The sequence below is a fragment of the Triturus cristatus genome, chromosome 6, assembly GCF_964204655.1.
Source record: "Triturus cristatus chromosome 6, aTriCri1.1, whole genome shotgun sequence".
Taxonomy (NCBI): Eukaryota; Metazoa; Chordata; class Amphibia; order Caudata; family Salamandridae; genus Triturus; species Triturus cristatus.
This window is the reverse complement of record NC_140589.1, coordinates 1,478,186,621-1,478,210,272: the sequence shown is the minus strand read 5'-3', so window position 1 is coordinate 1,478,210,272 and position 23,652 is coordinate 1,478,186,621. Positions and strand designations below refer to the sequence as shown.

The 23,652-nt window shown below is 44.4% G+C and overlaps 1 protein-coding gene across 2 annotated transcripts in view; it reads right to left on the bottom strand.

The window, feature by feature from the left end:
• Positions 1–11,032: 11,032 nt before the first annotated feature.
• ERLEC1 (endoplasmic reticulum lectin 1) overlaps positions 11,033–23,652 on the bottom strand; it is a 256,106-nt gene continuing 243,486 nt past the window's right edge. For both annotated transcript variants that reach the window (XM_085612592.1, XM_085612593.1), the window contains one exon: positions 11,033–11,293. In XM_085612592.1, coding sequence (XP_085468718.1) covers positions 11,222–11,293 — 72 coding nt within the window. In that variant the 3' untranslated portion in view covers positions 11,033–11,221. The remainder of the gene's footprint in view (positions 11,294–23,652) is intronic.

Sequence of the window (23,652 nt, the reverse complement as noted above, 5' to 3'; positions counted from 1 at the left end):
CAGTCACCAATGGCGGTGGGGCCGCAACCGACGGGGTGACGTGGCGGTCCCACTGCCATTATAATCACCCCCTAAGTTTGGTGTGCATGCAAATCCTACATTGCCAACCCCAGGCAAGTTGCACTGCTAGTGCTGGAAAAAGGCCAATGGAGGTACCAATGGGTGAGGTGGACTGGCCTCAAGGGTCTTGTGACCTCAGTGACAGATTCACTGTCGATCTAGGATGTGCTTCTTCATATGCCTGCCCGTAAGACTGGAAGTGAACTGCAGTATGGATTGTGGTGGACAGGTCCACCTGCGGGTGCTAAGACACCTGGGCTTCTAAGGTCTATCGGGCCTTCTAAGGTGTAGCATCGGAATAAGCTCTGTCAGGAGTGTGGTCTGGTGAACTGGTCATGAAGGTCTGAACATGGTTCTCCAGTTCCAAATTCAGCAGCTCTGGGCAGAGTGCCACATTATCTCCCACACTGAACACCATACTGCCCCACTGAGAGAAACTCGCACTGCCTTCAGCACAACTCAATTGTGCTGAGACTAAATTCAAATTATGCACTAGACAACAGTAAAATGCTGCCTGAAAAAAAATGAATAACACCCTCGAAAAAGCAAACACTCATATAGAATGCAAGAATAAGCAAAGCATGTGAACTGTAATCAGAAAAAAACATGGTTACCTTAACGGTTTTAAACTCATTATTCAGAAATCAGTAAGTGATTTTGCCTGAAAAGTTCAAGACATGGCTACAGGACCAGGAAGGGACCCCTTTCAATGTCCATTGCTTATATCCTTTCAAAATGTGTGCAGTTTGGTTTAAAAAAGACCACATCCCCAAACACAGAGCCGCATTTTATAAGCTAAAATAATTAAAACGTTGAAAACGATCATATTAAACGTTTCCACTCTACCCATCAACCAGGTATTGCAGTCCCTTTAGGAATGGTGCACTTAGGGGCATATTAACAAGCCAGGCGATAAAATTATCGCCGCTTTAGCGGCAGAAAACTGCCGCTAAAACGGCGATAATGGGCTTGATAATATGCTCTATGGAATTCCAATTGAAGCCCATGTTAGATGTCCTTCACATCTAACATGGGTTTCAATTGGAATTCCATAGAGCATATTATCAAGCCCATTATCGCCGTTTTAGCAGCAGTTTTCTGCCGCTAAAGCGGCGATAATTTTATCGCCTGGCTTGTTAACATGCCCCATACCCACCCTGGGAAAACAATGTTGTTCAAAGAAAGAAGATAAAAAGAAAGTAGCGCTTTCACTGGCAAACTCTGTAAAGTGGCGCTAATGTGTGTGGGTGTAAATAACAGTCTGGCCTGTCTGCTGTCCACTCTGTATTGCTTTATTTAGGTATTTAACTATTTTTTCTCTCCATTCCGAGGTTTTTCTTTTCAATAGAAAACGGTCAGAAAATGAGGACATTTACAGCCAAAGTGTTCAGCCTTTTTTGGATCAATTTCACAGGGGGACAAATAAAGAAAAGGAGAGGCAAGAGAGAGTACCTTAAGAGCTGCCTCTTGAAATCAGCGCGTAAGCAGGAGCGAGACAGAGACAGAAAGAGATGGAGGAATAAAGAGAGGAGGGCAGCTGCCAGAGGCAGATCAGGAGTAGTGGACACGGTCCTTGCCATGAAGGAAAAGAGACAGCATTTATTTTTTCTCCGTTCTCTGCCCTTCCCAGAACGGCTGAGCCTTCCTGCAGCATAACAAAAGGCAGAGGGCGGGTGGCCTCTGACTCCAGGCAGGTCAAGTGCAGGGCTATTAGGTAGCGCTTTCCCGTGCTAATGGCCCTGCGATAACAGAAGGGAGAGGGGAAATTCCTTTGTCCCCTTGTCCCCCCCACCCGTGTCCCCCCCACTCCAAAATCTGGGGGGATATATCCCCCGCGTCCCCCACACTTCCTACGCCCATGCCCCCAACTGCTCAAGCCTAAAAAAAAAAAAAAGAAAAAGAAAACCTACTACCATTCCTCAACCGGTCTTCGTCACGGCCTTGAGGTTGAAACGCATTGTCGGAAATAAATTCATCTGAAAGCAGTACACTGAGTGCAAGCTCCTTTGTGCCCCACTGACACGTGAGGTTCCGCCTCTACATATACATGTATTCCCTATGTACCTCGTGTTAATATTGTCGTGCTTACTCTGTAAAGCGCTCTGACACCTTCTGGTCAAGTTCGCACTATATAAAACTCAATAATAGCCATCAGCCTTGAACAGCAACTGAAAGTTTATAATTATGGGGGATAAACTGGTTATAGATTTAGACTAAACAAACATATTAGTCTTTTGAAATGGTTACATTAAAGGCCAGAGGATATGGGTAGTTGCCTGTGCTGAAACTGAATTGGTAAGTACCTATACCTATCTGGGAACTATATTTCAATTCAACAAAAGAGTGCAACCAACAAACGAAAAGCCGGCAAAAGAAATCACTCTTGTTTTGATATAAGAAACCTCACTCGCCAACCTAGTTGGTGACATGCTTCATCATCGGGTTCCCACCAGAGAGGGGCAGAGTGCCTCTCTGGTGTGCTACGGCGCCCAACTACAGCGGAGCAGGATTTTTGGTGTATGGCGTGAGTGCAATACTGGAGTAAAAAAAGTGATGAAAAATGCCTTTGTTTTATTCCCCCAAAAATGTAATGGTGGAAAAACTAGGCACGGGTAAAAACAAGTGTGTTGGATGTTTTTAATAACTGGTTGAATTGACCAGGTACATCCTAATGTAAACAAGCATTGGCATAGCCAATAGGTCTCGCCTTTGGGACCTTATAAATGAGTAGCCATGCAACAGTTGATGTTGCTGCACCAAGGATATTGTGCTGCATAACTAAATACTTATAAGGTCCCAAAAGAGAGACCTATTGGCTATGTCAATGCTGTTGATACAATTGTGCTGCACTAGTGTAGTGTTTGTATCACAAAAACCTTTGTAATGTAATTTTAGCACACTCATAATTTCTAAAAGTCAACTACGAGTAAACCAATAACTTAATTTAATCAGGCCCTTCTTTTAAGTAGCGTGTCTGATTTGAACTCCAAACGATAGCTACCAAGTTAAAAAACAACTAATGATGGCAACACAAAAAAGTTACTCTGCAAAACTAATGGCAAATAATATATGTAAGTCCACACAAATCAAGTCCACCACTCACTGCCTAAATCGAAAACCACCAATGGATAAACCACTCACAGCTCTCAAGAGCTACGAACGGCAAGATAGTGGCTTTCACAGACATACCTTTCTATCGTTGTGATGTTTGAAGTCCTGTAGTTATGTGAAAAGCTTTATTATAGACTAGGAACTGAAGACAAAAAGTCAGCTATAGTTAACGAACCGCATCAAACAACTGGCCACTACTATCTGATGTCCCGCTCCCGTCCTCCATTTCTATTTATTGGGACTTTATAGATGGAACATCTGCTTTACATTGCCAAATTTCAATTGTCTTAACTACAGTTCCATGGTCGAAGAGGGTGGAATATGATCTTTCAAGCATCCAAAAACCCATGTTTACGATGCTTCTTATGTATTTTGAATAATATTATCATCCAATAATTCAGTTAAATTCAGCCGATGTTAACTAAGATTACAGCTCCCAGAAAGCAGCTTTAAACTGGATGTGAACCCAGGAACGGAAGCATATGTCGTTACTGGGACAGGAATGCACAGGTAAGTTAAAAGAAAACATTAAGTCGGGCCATATTAGATACCCACATGCCATAATGCTGCACCTAGACTCTTACCTGCCCTGTGATACCGGTGATGAGTACTACCTTCCTGGGCTTTCCGTTGCCCCCTGGGGAACCGCTGACTGCAGAGCCGGAGTGCTGGTTTTGGGCCATGATGGGTGGGCTGTCGGAGCTGTTAGTGGAGGGCACAAGTCAGAGCCCTGCGAAGAGGCTGGCAGGTTACAGGTGTGGTGCGTGCAGGAGAGGAAGCCGGCGCGCAGGTTGGTGTTTAATGTACTATTTCCGCATCACGGGGGAGGGACTGGTGGAGGCCAGGTCTCCTAATGAAGCACCAGTAGCAGGTTGTGCCTGGGCGGTGCTACTCTGGGCTATAGGTGCACCAGGGGTGGGGCAGACAGGAGAGCTGTGGAGCCGTGCACCTAGCACAGGCTCCGCTTCTCACAGATTGAAAAGAGCGTCTCTGCTGCAACCAACCAACGACAGCACAGGATGCTGGCGTGGAGGGGACGACACTTCCGGGTTTGCGGCAGCAGCGCAGGGACGCCGCATAGCCCGGCCTCGGGCACTGTAAACAGGGGGAGGCGCAGAGGGGGTTAGCCCTACTGACAGGCCCTGCTAACTACTAGAAAAATCCAATACTGTTGCTGTGAGTGGTGGGAGGGAGGGGCTTAATCTGATGTATTGGAGGAGAGCAGTGAAGCCTGAAAGAGATGCACAGAGGCAGAGTTGCCGCACACAGCGCCAGTATAGGCATGGAGGCCTGTAGACAAGCCAGTGTGATTGGTTGGGCGGTGTTGGTCTTCAGAGCTTCTGTCCTCGCACTTTGCCGGCTGTCACAGAAGGAGGTAAAAACATGGGAGCCGTTTGTAAGGTTCTTAGAGCCAGTGGTGGAAGTGCATAAACGAGCATTGGCCGCGCGGCTGTGAAAGCGACGCGGCTGTGAACGTGAAAGGATGGTGAAAGCAAGAGAGAGAGAGAGAGAGAGAGAGAGAGAGAGAGAGAGGGGGGGGGGGGAAGCAGGAGGTGAGCCCAGGAGTGGTGCGCGCATAGTCTGCTCTTTTTGGAAGCACACATTCATGATTGTGGTGCTCCCCTGCGTGCTCCCGCAAGGTGGATGCCGCCACAAGCACAAGTATGTGCTTCGAAAAAGAGCAGAACGACGGCTAAAGGTCCTCCTATGCAGCGCATGCGCGCTGCGTAGGCGAGACCTAAAAAGAAGAATCGGTCAACATGTTTCTGCTTCAAATTGCTCTTAGCGAAGCATTCATCAGGACCAGCACACCACAGCGGTATGCGCACACTAAGGCGAACCCTAACCTGTAGTGGGTAAAAACCAAATCGACTCACGGTTGTAGTTGAGCCTTCAGGATTTCTGAAAGCCGCAAGTATCTGTGGAAATAAAGAGACTTACAGCTAGACATAACAAATCACATTGCACAAAATACATGATAGCTCACGTGCATTGGGAATGTTCATAAGTGACCAAACTCATGCTGCTGTTTAGTGCTCTTCAAAGTACAGCACCTAGTTTTATCGTTAGTAAACTATAGTGCTGTATCAGTGACAGTAATATGTGAATTTTTAGTACTATCACGTCGTGCTATTCCGGTGCTTTCGATGGCATGCCAGGCTCTTTGCTTGTATGGTACCAGAATCAAAATTAGAAAAGGAATGCTCAAATTACTGCACGCCTACCCGTACATTACCGATAGATTACTAATAAAAACAGTGAACATGACTATACAACCGAATCACGAGAGGTGGTAGGGCTCGAGATCCCAGTGAATAAAGCAGGCTAAAATAATTGGTTAAAAAAAACGAGGCTTACATAAAGTTTTGGATAACCTCGCAACATGGGTCCCGGTGGGGGGCGGTGGCTAATAGTCACAAGCTGCAGAGGTTCGAAAACAAACAACACCAAGTTACATAAAACATGGCCAATGAGTTACCTTGATTGTTTTGGTAATCGCAACCCAACTCACTTCATCAAAGTAACGTGCCCGTATGGCACCTGCATTCACCCTTCCACGGACCTCAAAGATGCCATGGGGTCCGCTTCAGGAGCATTTGAAGGAAGTGACCGTCTGGTGAAACCGGAATGCTGTGCGCATCACGCATCTGTGCCACGTGACGTAGCGGCGCTTTGAGGGGTGATGCCCCGAAACCGGTCCCAGGATGCTTGTTTCTGGTCCAGGGAGGACCTGGCTTGGCAGTACGGGCTGGAATGTTCCCATGAGGCACAGGGTCAAGACTGATTTGCATATGGCTGGGTCTAAACTGAGGCAGCATGATGAGCAAAACAACAATTGATTTAACCCAGATCTTTAGACTGGGGGTGAATGTTTGATTTGCTCTGCATTCCATCCATCATCTGTGTGCCTTTTGCTCACTGTCCATGGCACACACTCTTTGGGTTCTATTCTTTCTCTCAAGCACATTATTTTACTATCTTCTTTTCTCTATGCACTGCACTCTTGGCTTGCTGTTTTTTTTTTTGCAAGGCAATCTCTTGCTCTCTCTCTCAGCGTCACATCTGCAACGGTTTGGGTGTGGGCTTTGTCTTAATGAAGCCTCTCACTGGCGTCCGGTTTGGTTTCTCATGCATTCAAATTGGACTCATATACATGGTGTTAACCGTCTAATTGACCAAAGGAATTGAACTTTGATGGATTTTGAAGAAGCACAAATATCCTGCAAATCAGATGACCTTGAACCACAGACTACAATATTTGTACATCAACTATTCTGTAAGTGCTCTCCCTAGGTCTCTCCCTGGAGAGGTTTGTCCCTCGCCCCCTCCCTCGCTGTGCCACACACTCTCCCCACCATAGGGCTCTCTTTTGGGGCCAATACGTATCTGTCTCTCTGAGGCCCTCTTTGGGTGATGTCTCTTACTCTATGTCTGAGGTTAACTCTCGCTGTGACTCACTCTTCCCGATTACAGCTTGAGTTTCCAGCTTGCACACTTCAGTAGAGAATATGCAACAAAGGAACAACCCCAGGTACTAGTGATTATGGCAGACCATTTTTTCTTGCACAATGAGCAACGTTCCATCTACAGACTTTAATGAACAAGCTCCTTACGTTTGGTAACGCCTTATCTGGTAGAGATGATCTAGCCGCAGATTTCTTACCTTAGAATATTCCCCAGGCTTCAGACTGGATATGTAATCTTTTAACGAGCAGTACCAATGCATGCCAGTAGGAGGCTTAGTCCATGCCAGAAATGACGTCTGCGGTGCCTATAAAGGTTCCAACTCCAGCACACTGACAGCACCTTCTTTTCACGACTTTCCAAGCTTGAACAGGGGAGCCAGAAGGAACAATGACCACTGCTGTGCGAACCTAAGGACCTTAAAAGGGTTAACCCTTTACACTATAATCCGTTCCCAGAGCAGGGAGGGTCAGTAAGGAATATGCTGCTAGATAGAGTCTTTACCAGATAAGGCGTTACAGAAGGTTAGTAACTAGTTCATCTGATAGAGACTTCTAGTCACAGATTACTTACCTTAGAAAAGATACTCAAGCAATACCTCCCCAGAGGTGGGGCTGCAATACGTATTAGACTAAAAAGGCCAGTAGGAGCGAATGGATTAAGTGACCATCCCGCTGGACCAGACTGTCCAGGCAGTAGTGTTTCATAACCGTGTGCAAGGAAGACCATGTTGCTACCAGAAAGATATCAGGGCAGGAGCTCTGCCAGTTAACACAGTGCTTGCAGCCTTAGCTCTGCTACAGTGAGCATGGAAACTCTAAGGGGGCTGCTTTTTGGCCAGTGCATAGCAGCTTTTGATGCAGAGCACTATCCATCGTGAGATGGTCTACTTCTGCACCATCTTCCCTTGTGATGGACTGGCCTACGTGGAAAGGATTTACCACCTTTGGTAAAAAGGATGTTCAAGTCTGAAGGACAAGCTTGTCTGGGTAGAAGGTAAGGTATGGTGGGTATGCTAACAGTGCCTGTAACTCACTGACCGTCCTGGCAGATGTTATAGCCACTAGAAAGGCCGTTTTGAAGGTGAGAATTCAGAGTTTGCAGTTGTGGAGCATCTCAAAGGGAGCGCACCTTCAGCAACGTTAGAACCAGATTAAGGATGCGCTGGAGCATAATAATAAGGAACGTAATACAGGAGTAAATCCATTGACTCAGCTGAGACCGGGTAAGATGTGCACCAAAAACAACAATGTCTCAACCGGTAATCATTTAAGAAAGACTGTTACATAAAGTGCATAAATCACTAGGGGAGGAAAAAGGAAACAGGGAGACCAAGGGTTTGGGGATAAGGGTTGTTATTTGCAGGTAGTTATAACAGCACTATATTACAATTAGATTGAGGTAACCATAACAACCAAATGTGCACTGAACTTGCTTGTGTAAGTGGCAGGTGCAGTGACACAAGTAATAAAGGCAGCGTGATACGGCTAAAAACAGTAAAAACAAACAATAATTTGGGAATCAAAATCATAACTTAGGGAAATACAGCAAAAATGTGTTTAAGGTAATTTGAATTGATCCCATGGAGGCCGTGGATGATGCTGCAAAGTCAACGGCGTTTCGACCTATTCAAATTAAGGTCATCAGGACGATGGTTACAAATTCTTAGGTAGTTCTAGTAGCACAAGCAGTATCAATCAAAAAAGGAATCCAGCGGAGAGAATCAATCAAGGCAGGAAGGGGCAGCGAAGGGCAGGTAAATCGCTGTGTATGCAGTACGTCAATTCTGCGATGGAATGGTGGAGGATTAGGAATCTCGGCGTGCAGAGAATACTGCCAGGAATTTATTCCCCTGAAGAGCCCGATTCACTCCAATACCCACGCTGCCTCAAAGTATACGTGGACGCGTGAGCTCCCCCTCACGAGCCTGATTGATTTCTTTGACATCCGTACACCACTTCTGAGCACCCCGGCCTACCTAATCGGATCTTTTCCATTCCTGGTAGTATTCTCCGCACTCCCCCCTCACAAACTTTATGTAACAATATTGCCAGATTTTTTTAACAAAAATTTCAAACATTACAAATTGATTATAATATGGTATATGCCCCCCCCATAGCCACACCAACAGTGCCCCATAAGGCTGGTCCTTATCTTCAAAGCTTCCATACCATCATTTTAGATCGGTCACACCAAGCCATTCTTTCCTGAAATCCCCATCTCTCTTTGATGCATGCCCTCCGGAAGTGTTACATGCCATCATTGATATCGTTAATCCAGTTATGAATGACATAATTAATCCCTCCCTCCTAACTGCAGGAGTTCCCACTGATTGGAAAACCCCTTAAAAAAAGCAATTAGCGGACCCACCACTCTCTCCAACCTTAGGCCCATCTCCTTGTTACCCTGCCTAAGTAAGATCACAGAGAAATTGGTCAATAGCCAATTGACCACCTTCCTAGAAAAGGTTAATATTCTCGCCAGTCAGGATTTCAATCTAATCATTCCACTGAAACTGCACTGCTAGAAATTACAGAGACCCTCAAATTTGCTTTGGACATGGCGAAAAATGCAGTATTGATCTTATTAGATCCATGAGCTGCATTTGATACCATCTCCCACAACATTTTAGTACATCGTCTGAAGACTTGCTGTATTTCCCACCTAGCCTTGGCCTGGCTAAAGTCTTTCATTACCAACCATAGGAAAGTGGTTACTCTTGGTCATTATCGGTCAACTGAAAAACCACTGAAATCTGGCGTATTGCAGGGCGGAATTCGCCCTCAGCCCAGTTCTGTCGATGTATATACGGCCCCCCTTATTGAACTGATATCCTCCTTCAAGAGTGAAACATCCTCATATGCTGATGATACTCTGTTGATCTTAGTGCTTGACAAGAATTTCACCATTGCAGAAGAACAGTTTCAATTATGTCTTACAGAAGTCATCCGCTGGATGCAACTTAATCATCTTAAATGTAACAATGAAAAAACTGAGTTCATCCTGCTAGGAAAGGCCAATCCTTTTACCCATAGCTTATGGTGGCCCAAAGACATTCCCCCTCCACCGGGAACGGTGGAGGTGGTAAAGAATCTAGGAGTAAAATTTAATACATCACTTTCCTTTTGGCCACAATCTCTAGTGGTGGATGGGAAGTGTTTCCAGTTGATTAAAACCTTTAATCTCATGCCGTACACGGCAAGAAAAACAGTGGGCATAGCCCTCATCACCTCTAGACTGGACTACTGCAATAGCCTGAAAGCAGGGACCAATAAGACAATTCTAAACAAACTGCAGACAGTTCAACATGCTGCAGCACGTCTGGTGATAAAACTACCTCGCCGATCTTCTGCTTCAGCAGCCCTCAAGACACTACATTGGCTGCCAATACATAAAAGAATATTGTTTAAGATCTTGCTTTTCACTTTCAGAGCGACCATAGCATCAGATACTAGATACTTAATGGCCAGTTTCACTCCTTACGTCACTTCCTGTCTGCTAAGATCTTCATCAGCACACCGAAAACCTCCTCCTTTTAGGTGGAAAATAAAAGGTTGAAAATATGTAGCTGTCCGTGGAGCAAAAGCTTGGAACCTGCTTCCTGGCCATCTCAGACTCACACACTCACATTCCACCCTTAAGAAATAGCTGAAAACTTGGATCTTTGCAGCCCCGGACGCCCTGTGCCACTTGCTTATATGATCCCCGCATTGTTTGGCAGCAGCCTAGAGTATTTTCTTCCCTCCCGCTTAGCGCAAAGATGCTCCTTTGGAGCGATAGTTGCACTTTATATTTCTATATATACATATGGGATCCAAAGTCACCAATCTTTCCACGTTCACTTAGGATTCAAGCCCTGTGGGTTCTGTTGCAGGCTTACATCAGTGAATGACACGCATAGCAACTGCACTGGATGTCTGTGCTAACCTAATGAGACAGGCACATACAATTTATGTCTTCATTCAACCTAGGGCCATGAACTGGAGCATAAACTCCCCATTGCCTCCTGGAAGTGAAAATCTCCTTTTTATAAATGTAGAACTCACTTGCGGACCACATCTCGTAGCCGTTGCCTTCATAAAAAAACACCTTTGCTCTTCCTAACATTGCAGCAAAAAAGGTCCAAGGCATGAACTTCTTCTTTTTCAGAACCTGTTCTAGGATTATAGCCTTATACGGAGGTAGCTTCTCTTCCAATAGGAGCTACTTCTGCTTAGACAGTCTTTGAAAAAGGCCAGATTGGCTCCTTTGCTGCATTACCCTTTGTCATGTTTTTGAGAGCTTGCAGAGTTACATCTGTCAAAAATAAACATCTTAAATAGATATGCTAAGTAACAATACTGAAGACATTAATTAAGGTTTTACAAACATATCGAGTGAAACAGAAAACAAGATATCAGATTAAAAATTTATTGACAAACCCTTATATACACATACATTTACAGTGATTCACAGACATTCCATTTGTAAAGTCCTGCTGATATTACTCTAACGATTTTCTCTTAAGAAACCGGGCTGGCAAAGAAAATGCCAACTATATTTAAAGTATAATTGCTTTATTCAGTTGATCATCCTCTGTCATTTTTCAACTGGGTACTGAAAGGAATCCATTTTCATCTGCTGTGTCAAGAATTTTACAAATGACTGGAGACTCCACCTAAAGAAACAAAGAAAACATTAAAATTGAGAAATACTCTATAAAGAGTGTGGGAAATGTACATGCAAAAAAAGTTGGTTTCAGAATTTTAGCCTTAAACAAATCAAGAACGTCATAATATACATTACAAATATGCTTGTTTCACTCTGGTATTTTGCCCTTCCTTGCCCATGGAGATGCAGCTGTAGTATTGATGCATCTTTAGGTTAATGGTTTTAGTGGGACATGCATCATTTGCCTTTACATTTCTAAGTCTAATCTGACCTTCTAAGTAATCTACTTGTGCCATTCTCAAATCTGTATCCGGACATTTCATGTGCCAAATTCCTAGTGACTCCACTTCTCCAGCACCGCTACTGCTCTGTCCAAGTTATTTTGTCGCTGATGGGAGGTTTTCCTTGCTGTATGCATCACCTAAGGGTTAATTTACCACCCCTTAACTTCTGATCACCCAAAGCTACAAACAGACAATTAAGACTTTCATTAAGAGTATGATGGAGTGGTATGAACAGCAGGATAGCACTCTGCTATAAAACAGAGTTGTCCTGTATTTCAGGACCTGAAGTTACCGGGTACAACAATACTAGAATCATCTTCACCAGGTGTGATCTGCACTCTGAAACTGCAGAACAGGGGTCAGGGGCTGTGGGCATGGTTACAACCTGGACCATGCCAACTCCCTGCAGCACCTCAGGAGGAAGACACCCCTCTTCCTAGCCAGGTCAGACTACTATAGCCTTGGGCATTCCCTCATCCCCCTCTTTCACTGGCACCCTCTGCTGATCAGAGCAGGAAAACATGTAATTGGAGTAGTCCGGAAAACAGAGGGAAGGATATGAATTTTCATTCGGTATTCCTGGGTCTGCATAAGTACTCCCCATTCCTAGGACTATAACTACTAATGGTCAGATTTAAATGCAGAGATACTGGCCGGAATCGGATATTCCAGACCACAGGTATCCTCACACCTCAAATCCGTACAACTCGTAAGGAGCCCCCTAGTGTCAAAGGTTTCCCGAGACTGCTGAGGAGGGGGTTTAGTCCCAGTTCCTTAGGATTCTGCAACTCCTCTGATGGGCCTTTGGACAGCAGGATCGAAAACCCAAAACCTCTGAAGAACATCAGTCATAAAAGCAGAATACGACTGCAACCCTCATTCACTTCAGGAGAGGGAAACACTTCATATAGTAGTGTAAAGTATAAGGGCACTGGTAAACAGATCCTAATACTAAGCGCTTTCTTCCATTGATTGCTCCAATCAAGGTCTCCTTCCAGCAACTGCCATTCAGCAGACAGAAACTTTGGGTTAGAATGATGAAGCGCAAAGCCTCCATCACAAGTGTTGCATTTGAGAAAACACAATGTGACAAATGGACAGTGTCAGGCTTCCCGCCTTCTTACAAGTGTCAAGAATCTGCTCAGAGTCAAAAATGGCCTTCAGAAACAGACCAAAAGGCCAGTCTGTCTAAAATTACACATTACATCTGATAGAGACATCTAGTCGCAGATTGCTTAACTCTTAAATTCTCCCCAGGCGTCGGACTGGATCCGGACATTTTTCAGCAATACCTCTGCATGCCGGGGATGGCATCATACGGCTCTGTGAGGACGTCGACTCCGGTTGTGACCTCAGTTGAGCCATATAAGTCCCCTCCGGCGAGCAGATGTCAGTTTCTTCTTTTCTGCACTGCAACGCAGATCCGGAGAAGCGTATCTCTGGCTATTTTTCAGCCCTGCTGTGACGATTTTTTCATCTGAAACAGTGTGCAGAACTCTCTATGCCTTCTGGATTTAAATCCTGTGGGTCTAGTGCTCTGCAGAGGTCAGGTACAGATTCTCATGATATCTGAATGTGGTACTTGCGTGAGCACCATGACACTGAAGAGTGCGAAGCCTGCCAACTGCTGAAACTGAAGGCGCTGCAGGAGCGGTGAATGAAGCTCATGAAGGCGTGGTTGTTGATGACTCCCAGTACTCCTAAGCGGTCGACTTCGTAGACTGATTTGAATACCGAGCTGCTACAGAGCCTGTTCCTGTGAGCGTCACGTTACATCCCGTGAACAACGTCAGTGGTCAAAGTCCCCGCCCACGTTTCACGGTAAGCGCTGCCGTAAGGGATCAAAATCATGGCTTTCCGGGGCTTCTCCGTCTCACGATGTGGTTTTAGACCGCTCCTCATTCCCTTATGCTGAGAACTTCATGCATAAGACACTCCCTTGCCGAGCTTCATTCCATGGAGCTGGGACAACCTGGGCCCAGATGAAAGAGTATTATGATGCTCTTCATGCCATCTTTGGATCCTCAACTTCCTCTGGAGTGCCTCCCGGCCCCAAGGAGGTAATGGTACAATGGCTGTGTCTTCACTGACTGATTCATCCTCGGCTGCGGTCAGGTCCTTAGTGACGCCGGTGCACAGCCCGTCGGGGCTCACACCTGTGGCGCTGACTAACTCTGGAGCAATGTCAGCTGATCCTCAGGAAAGCATTGAAGAAGGCTCAGAACTGGAGTCAATGCACGACCCAACAGAGAGTCTACAGGCGTCGACATCCCCGTGACTAATTCTGTCCACGACGCCGTTGGCGTCGACCAACGTCCTTCCATTTTCTGATCCAGATATCAATACGACGCAGTGCTGGCCTCATTTGCGGAGCCAATAATTCAGAGTTCTATGGAGTTGATGGAAGGAAATGAAGAAGAGGTGCACCCTGTGAATCCCCCTCATATGATGGGTAGCTAGATTTCAGAGCTAGGCAAAGCAAGCAGGTTAGAATTTTCCCCTGCTTCTAGCCTTCTATCTCCTCCTGGCCTTGCTTCGGAGGCCAGCTCTTCCTTGACCGATGTGCTAAAAAGGGTGGCAGATGTTTTACATTTGGCTCTGCCTACGGTGGAGAAATCTACAGACCCCATCATTGAGGTTCTTCATTCGGGTCAGTCAGGGATTGAATCAGTGCTACCCTTTTGTGAGGCACTATATGATAATTTTACTGGGGGCATGTGCTAAGCCTGATACTGGTGCGCCGGGCTATTGCTCACAAGCACCACCCTGCCCCCGATGATCCTGCAACCTACACACCACAGTTTTGTGGTTCAAGCCACTATAGTGTTCCATGATGTGGATAGTCTTCCTCATACTCCAGCTGACAAAGATTCACGAAAGCAAAACTCTTGTGGAAACGTATGTTTTTACCCACCAGTGCAGAGTTCCGTTCCGTTAATACAGCTTCCGTCCTAAGACGTTTATCTCAAGCCTAATAGGATATGTTGGTACAAAAGGGGGTGGTGATGGACGGAGCATCAGAACCAATCAAACACTCACACCCAGTCAACAGATCTGGGTTTGATCCATCGCCGTTCTTTAGCCTACTGTGCCACCCCAGTTCAGACATGGCCATATGCAAATCAGTCTGACCCTGTACCTCACGGGAACAGTCCAGCCCGAACTGCCAAGCCATGCCTTCCCTGGACCGGAAACAAGCTTCCTAGGACCGGTTTCTGGCATTTCAGCCGTCTTCAGCCAGGCTTGCTTGAATCCAGTGGCAAAGTGAGCAAGGGACTCACGTCTGAGCATACCCTGCCAACTTACGGCGAACAAAGCGGTACAAAAGGGGGTGGTGATGGACGGAGCATCAGAACCAATCAAACACTCACACCCAGTCAACAGATCTGGGTTTGATCCATCACCGTTCTTTAGCCCACTGTGCCACCCCAGTTCAGACATGGCCATATGCAAATCAGTCTGACCCTGTACCTCACGGGAACAGTCCAGCCCGAACTGCCAAGCCATGCCTTCCCTGGGCCGGAAACAAGCTTCCTAGGACCGGTTTCTGGCATTTCAGACGTCTTCAGCCAGGCTTGCTTGAATCCAGTGGCAAAGTGAGTAAGGGACTCACGTCTGAGCATACCCTGCCAACTTATGTCACCCCCTTTTGTACCGCATAATAGGATATGTTGGCACAGCCATTGTTTCCAGGGGTAATAGCGGCAAATTGAGTCAGTTGATTTCAGATGGACGGCAGGCTGCAAGGTTAATCATTAAGTGTGGAATGGACAACACTGATTATATTGGTCGAGCCATGGCGTCTTCTGTGGCGTCATGCCGGCGAGCATGGCTTCGTACTACTGGATCTTCAGAGGCAGTCCAGTCAGTTTTAATTGACATGCTGTTTGATGGCATTCATTTGTTTGGTGCCCCTGCGTATGCAGCTTTGCGTAGGTAGCTTTGCGTAGGTTTTGGGGCAGGTGAAGTGGTACAGACCATTAGCTCGATTTCCTTATTTTGTCTTGGTATAGCAGATACTTCTCCTAGTTTGTGATTTGACTCCAAACTGTAGTGTGATATGCATTTTGCAGTGTAAAGTCATAGGTTGTGGTGTTCTGATCTTTGCACATGTTATTTGTTGCATCAAGGACAGGTGGTGTTTCTAGGAGTCCTTACATGGGATTTTTTTCTACCAGTGGTAGAGTTTTTGGTTATCTCCACTGCGGGGATCCTCACTCGAGGGATTTAATTTTTTGGTTCTTATGTGAAGACTATTACCAGAGGTCTTTGTTGGTGAGGGACCAGTCCTGTTTTCACGGGAAATTCTGTTTTTTGGTTTACAGTTTTCTTTTGGCAACTTCTCGCCTTATTTTAGCAATTAATATCTAGTTGATGTGAAGAAACACAGCTTTTAGTTCCCTCCTGTTAGGGTTCTTTCTTCGTCTATTCCGCAGGTTTATTCGCTTATCGTTGCAGATAGTAACGTGGGTATTATTGATGTTTTCCATTTGTATGGCATTAAGATACTCTTACTCGTTCAGGTTTGCCATGCTTATCCTGTAGGATAAGGGTTATAACCATCTATGTGGATTTTTGATGTAGCTCTTACCTATGTATAGTTATAATATATGTTATATTATTCTGGCCGGAGGTTGGATATTATCTGTCTCTTTGAGATATTTGTCCCTTCTCTATTATACATCTGTTATCCTCTGTAGCTGTTAAGAGATTATAGCTTTAACATATGATCTATTGCTTACTTGAGATAATGATATATAAATACTGTGCTCAAGACTGGTTAGTCGAAACGCGTTGGTGATGGTGTGCTGTGTGGCAATGGATGGCCACTAAATAAACATTATTTCATAATCGAACTCCTGGAGTGTGGCATAAAACGTCTTGGTGGATAATAATTTCGGGGCATGGTTCCGCGCCGAACGCTGGCACTGACCGTGGCAAGCACGCTTTGAGTGGAGCCAATTTGGTGAACGAATATATATATATATATATATATATATATATATATATATATATATATATATATATATTTCCACAAGTTGCCCCTGAAATGCATCAGGCTGAAACTTTATTGGAATGCAGGTTGCAGTTTTTGTTGAAATAAAGGCTTTCACAAGCAAGCTGCTGTTCGAGTGCATCCTTGCTCTAGGGGCAACTTGTGGAACTGTGTTTATCTCGGCAGCCCAGCCGTGGAGGATTGCACCACCCTGACATTTAAGGGGGCCACGAGGTTGGAATCATGCCAGAACCTTAAAGTGGAACAGCAGCATTTTTAATTGAAAAACGAACTTGCACTCTGAGGCCCATTGGAGGGCTGAAAATCTGCAACAACCTGAGAGACACAGCACCCATTTGGGCAGGTATTTTTTGGCACACACTACAGATCCCAGAAGGCAAAGCTCATTAGAGGGCGGGGAATTAATTATTCAAAGGTGTGTCAGCTTGTGAAACTCAGTGTTGAGCCTTTGAGAAAGGAGCAAGGAGCTCTGAAATGCATCAGGCTGAAACTTTATTGGAATGCAGGTTGCAGTTTTTGTTGAAATAAAGGCTTTCACAAGCAAGCTGCTGTTCGAGTGCATCCTTGCTCTAGGGACAACTTGTGGAACTATATATATATATATATATATATATATATATATATATATATATATATATATATATATATATACACACACACACACATATCTATCCTTGTTATGTGGCTTCACAATCAGATGTTATTTTTACTCATATGTATTGTGGACATTTATTCTAACTGGATATTCCTTTTTGGGCAATTTCCAGAGGTTTGATTTGTTTATTCAATTTGACCCTTTAGGTCAAGTGTGGTCGTAAGGTCTTGCTACTGGCAAGGGTACATTTTCATGTATGTTTACTTGTAGGTAGTACCGATCTATTAAGATACTTTTGGCAGACAGCATTGTCTTAATGCCAAGTCACCCGCAGTGTTTGTTGATGTTGCGATATTCTTTTGAATGTCATATTGTATGGTAAGTTGGAGCTGGTTTTTCAGTTTTGTCTATTTATGTGTGTATACGAGGGATACATAAGAGTATTGCATGCTTATATGTAGTTCAACCATCTATATGGTAGAAGGGATATTTATTAAAAAAAAACTTATTTGTGAGAAACAATTTGCTTCTCTCTTCACCATTAGTTCTCGGTGTGTGATATACTATTTATAATAGGATAGTTTCTGATTGGTTGTCTTTCCATCTCTACAACACTTTTGCATTATGTAAACCTTCGGGTGGTCATTTCGTATAAAAGGATTCTTTATTCCAGGGATGGATTAAGACTTCCTTAGCTGGGTTATAAGTCGTCTTTCTTGATTCATGAATTGATCTTTCAAACCTTGTGATGGATGGATTTATTCATCCTGGAAGTCCTTTTCGGATTTTGTAAGGACAGGTTTCCTTCAAGAAATTCATGAGAATGGGTTTTACATGGCATTCTTTTTGCCTTTTGGCCCTTCTGGGTCTGGAGTTCACTTACCTTTGGGGTTAAATGCTAATGACTGACTGTCAGATGTCTTTTGATAGGGTATTATCCTACTTCCATTAAGGCTTGTTTTTTTCCGGTGCCTGGGGAGCTCTTTCTTATTCACATTCACTGTGGTTATTGCCACGGTTGTTATAAAGAGCCCAAGCTCTTTTTAGGTCGAGCCTGGGCGGCGCATGCGCTGCTCTGGGAGCCATGCTGTATTGGAGTATGTACTTGAAGCCCCTCCTACTCTCCGCCCATATTTGTCATTGGCTTGTGTCACTGTCCTTCGTAAATGCTGGCTTCTGATTCGATATTAGGCTTGTTAGTCCCTCCTTAGTACCACCTTTTCTTCATTTGTAACCTCCCATGAGGACTGGCCCTTTTATTTTTGTTGTTACACAGTACGTCTTCTTTAGTCTGTAAGCACTATTTTCTTTAATGAGTTTCTCTTACTGCAGGAGGGTCTCTCGTGCGCAGTTGTGACCACCGGCTTGTTTATTTAAGTTGTAGCAAACAGGGATCACTTCAGGGGCCATGGGAGACAGAAGGGGGCAACTCAGCGATGCCTTCAAGCATCTGCAATTCAATAGTCTTGCATTTGCAAGAGTTTAAGCTATTGGCATTATAAATGGCAATGCCTTTTTTTATGTTTTAAAAACAAAATCAAATAAAAGGCATTATCATTTACAAGACCAATAGCTCAAGCTCGCGTAAATGAGAGACCTACTGCATTGCAGATGCTTGTTCATCTAGTTCCTACATATATCTGGTTGATTGTTGATTGCAACTGGCTGGTTCTCGTTGAAAACTTTTGTAGGATTAGTTTGCAGACCCTCTTCCGGTGGGCATAGCTATGGTATTTAATTCAAAAGTTAAGGAATCTGTGGCTAGATGTCTCTATCAGATGAACAAGTTACTTCCCTTCGGTAACATATTATCTGGTAGAGACAGTCTAGCCGCAGATTCCTTAACGCCCTGCCCATCTTCCTCGCACTGCAAAAGATCTGTAGTGTAAAGGTTATATTTCCTTTTCAATACTTTTTTTTATCTGCCAGTGATCACTGTTTCATGTGTTGGTGTGATTAAATGGACCATTTGGTCTTAATCCTTTATCTTGACTTGGTATTACCATACTTCTTGTTTATGATTAACTCGTCATTCTGCGAACCACCTACGATGAAATGGTTTTTCACGTTTTCAGTACAAATTTTATACACCGGTGATCACGGTCTCATGCAGGGGTATGACTCCACGAACCATTCGGTCTTGTCTCATAGGTCTTGTCTTGGCATTACTATAACATTCATTTCCATTGGTGAGTGATCGGTAGAGTGAGAGATGTTTCCTTAGAAAAGATGATTTATATGCCAGTGCACAAGGTTTCTTGTAGCTTGTGCTTTGTCGATTTATTTAATGTCTTTTCCTTGGAGTCTGGTATTATCATACCATTTATTGTTACTCTTAATTTTTGTTTCAAGGATCTTTAAAATCTTTTTGGCACACTGTTTCCACGGCCAGTTTCTATAGTGGCTCTGCGTTCTGGCGCAGAAGGGTTCATAGAAGAAGCTGAAGTCCGTGTGCCCGAGGATACTTATATGGCTCCAATGATGTCACAACCAGAGTCAACGTCTTCACGGAGCCGTACGATGCCGTCCCCGGGCGAGCAGAGGTACTGCTGAAAAATTTCCAGATCCAGTTTGACACCTGGGGAGAATTCAAAAGTTAAGGAATCTTCAGCTAGACTGTGCCTCTACCAGAAAATAGGTTACTGAAGGTAAGTAACTTGCTCTTTTAAATTTGGATTCAATTATAATGAACAGACATCTCCACACATCCTAAGTATGCTCAGAAAAAGAATTCTGCTGTTAAATGGTGTGGTCAGAGAGTTGTTTTAATATCCGAGGTTCTCTTAAACAGACCAAGGCGCTGGACCTTTTTGGAAAAAACTAGAACATCAGCAAAGTAGTTTACCATGCTAATACAGTAGCATTAATAGCAAGACTTATTGAAGGAAAACAATGCAGCTTCAGGACCTAGCTTCTGAAATGTATGAATATAGGTAATACTGAATCCTAGTTAAAGCTCACCTACCTAGTAAATATGATCCTTCTCATCTTTCATCTATTTGGTGGAAACAATCTCCTTGCTGGGCTACCTAAAGTTACCCTTGCTCCTCTCAAAGTGATTCTTAAAAGATGTTTTACCATATTTCTCTTCTCCTAACTGACTTACATCAGCTCCTCTTAGAATTGAGTATTAAAAATCTTCTGTACCACTCACAGGGTTGCTCACCTCCATCAAAGATCCTACCTGCATAAAAAACTTCCTAAAAGGAGGAAATGTTTGCTTAATAAGGAGTCATTCATGCATAATGCAGAAACTTTTGAAAGCCTCCAAATCCATTACTGCAGGTGATTTTCTTCCCTGCCCAAAAATATGGAAATCATTCAATGAAAATCTCAGGCTCTCACCTTCACTTCCGGCCTTGTGTCAGGATAATCTTGCTCAAGGAGTCACTGCTAAAAGATCAGAACTAACAGTGCACACTATCGCAATTATTTAGTTCATTCTTTTTTTTTTCCCCTCAGATATTGATTGCTATTAATTCGTTCTACTGGTTTAGCATACAGCACTCAAACATGTAAAATTATTCAATCCCAAGCAACTCAGAAGTTTTATGTCACAGGCCTTACAACTACTGCACATACCAACACATTTTAGATCTACACAACGTGGTAATTTTTTTCTGTTGCCTGGATCAGAATTTGTAATATATAGCCAGTGCACACCATGGAGTAGGATTACATTAGAATCCACCATCAATTTATCAATTTGAAGAGGATATTTTTAATCTGTGCTGTCACCGTCTTTCTATCCTTAACACAAGCCAAGTGTCAAAGTAATAATCTGGCACTGATTAAATCTAGCATAAAACCAAATCCTTTTTTAGAAATTTGAATGCATTTCATATCTGGTATGCAGTTCTATGTCAGAGCCGTGGACATCAGCCCTAGTGTTTTATACTAGCACGGTTAATGTCCAAGGGAATGACTGGAAGCGAGACACTTTGTGTTGTGGAACAAACATAACCGGAGAGGCTCCAAAAAAGCCTTTAGGAGTATAAAAGGCTTGTACAAGTTTTTATTTCATTTTTATTCTTTACTTTTCTTTATTGTTTTCATTAAACAATCAATATTCTCTTACAGTCGTATACAGGATATCCCATGTATTACATCATTTATTACAGCGTAACTATCTTTGTGCTACGTATTCAGGTCATCTTTTCACGCAGTGCTCCATAACTGTAGAGATCATGAATCCAAACTCCCAACTTCCCCCCCCCCTCCCTTCCTCCCTCCCTCCCTCCTTATACCAGCCTCCTTTGTTCAGTGCTTTGATAGGTACTTTAGGTGCCTTTTTGATAGTCATCATTCTGTTACGGCTCAGACTCCTACCCGCCCCCCCTTTTTTTTCTTTTTTGTTTCTTACTGATTATCACTAGCTTGCTCTTCTGGTCTTCGGGTATCCTCCGTTGCCTGTCGCTCCCCCCATTTACATCTTGTTGTGTGGGTGGGGTTAGTGCTACTACCTCTTGAATCATCATCCCCCAAGCTTGCAGCACCTCTGGCAGTTTCTCATCCCGTCTAGTTTTCCTCATGTGTTCCTCCTCTGCCGTTGCCCATTCGTTAAGGTCTGCCCTCCAATTATCTATAGCTGGGCCCTGTGGGGTTAGCCAGTGTATTGCTATTCGCCTGTAGGCTATCATGAGCCCTAATATCAGAAAACGAATACTAGTTTTAGGTTTTGGATTTCTGGTTATCAGTCCCAAGAGACAGCTCCGTATTTCTAGTGCTACCTTCCATCTCGTCATCCTGCTAAGTTGCTCAATTATTTCTGTCCAATATTCTTGTATTTTGGGGCACTGCCAGACCATATGCATAAAATCGGCCTCCGTGTGTCAACACCTGGGACATCTTGGGTCTCGAGTTGTATTTATAGTGTGCAGTCGTCTGGGGAAGAGGTACGTCATGTGTATGTTGTATTGAATCTGCTTAAATCTAGCACATATTGACACTTTACGGACCTCCTCGTGTATTTTTGTCTAGTCTGCAGGCGTCAGTGGCTGTTCGCTGGCAGTTTGCCACCTCTCTTCTACCCTAAGGGACTGGCCTGGTTTATCCTCCCTCAATGCTCTATATAAGTGGGTTACACATTTGCACCCCCCTGCCATTGTGAACATAGTTATTAGGGTTTGTGAGTGTTCCGGAGCTTCTGGGAATGTCGACCAGAGCTGTCGGGCCGTGGCTGCTATCTTTGCGTATTGCAAGAATTGCCCTTCACCTAGCGAGAATGTCTCTATCACGTCTTGGTATGTTATGAACCTACTTTCAGGATATAGGTCAACATTAGGCACCCCCCTTCTTTCCATTTCTTGACCGTCATTGTCTGCACTACCTGGGAAAACTGTGGTATCGACCAGACATCTGCGCCTGGTGCGTAGGGCACTCTCTTAATGACCGTTCTTACTGTCCCGTCCCATATCCTGGCCATCAGCCATACCAGAGGGGGGAGCACTTCCTGTATGCCCCTTCCTTTCATAAGCAGGGCCCCCAGTTGCTATCTGCCATAGGTGCCTGTGAGCAGGGCTCTCTCCCAGTAGGGGTCTGTGTCTAGCCATGGTATTGCATGCTGTAACTGACACTGTATAATATAGCTCCAGGTCCAGGGATCTCTAATCCCCCCTCGATCCCACTGCCGTTTCATTACCTCAAGTCCTTCTCTGCAGCGCTTCCCGTTCCACAACAGCAGTGTTCGCAGCGCATCCAATTCCTTAAACACTTTATGCAGAATTTCATAGAAAGAGCCCTGTATGACAAACAAAAACAACAGTTGATGGACAGAATGCAGAACAATGTCATACATTCACCCCAGTACAGAGATCTGGGCCTAAATCCATTGTTTTTTTGCTCACCATGCCATTCCAGTTTGAACCCAGCCATATGCAAATCAGTCTTGACCCTGTGCCTCATGGGAACAGTCCAGGGAGGACCTGGCTTGGCAGTTCGGGCTGGACTGTTCCCAAGAGGCACATGGTCAGGACTGATTTGCATATGGCCAGGTCTAAACCGGGGTGGCATGGTGAGCAAAAGAATGATGGATTTAACCCAGATCTTTTGACTAGGGGTGAATGTTTTGATTTGTTCAGCATTCCGTCCATCAATTGTGTGTCTTTTGCTGTATGACATAAAGGCATCTAGGCAGAACCACCATTTTGGTCAGTGCTACTGTGCCCATCGGGGACAATTTCAGTGTGTTCCAAAATTGTACACTTCTGTGTAATCCTTCTACTATCCTTCCTATATTCAGTTCGTAAAGACTATCTTCCCCTCCGGTGAGGTAGCGGACAGTTTCCGCTGCGCAGGGGAGCTCCAACTGTGGGAGCTGGGATGTCACAAGTCTCTTTGCTCGTCTTATCGGGTACAGCTATGATTTAGACTTATTGAATCACAGACCCGAGGCTTTCCCAAATTGTTCCAGCACTCTGATTAATAATGAGGTAGAGTGCGTCGGGTCACTTAGGTACACTAGAGCATCA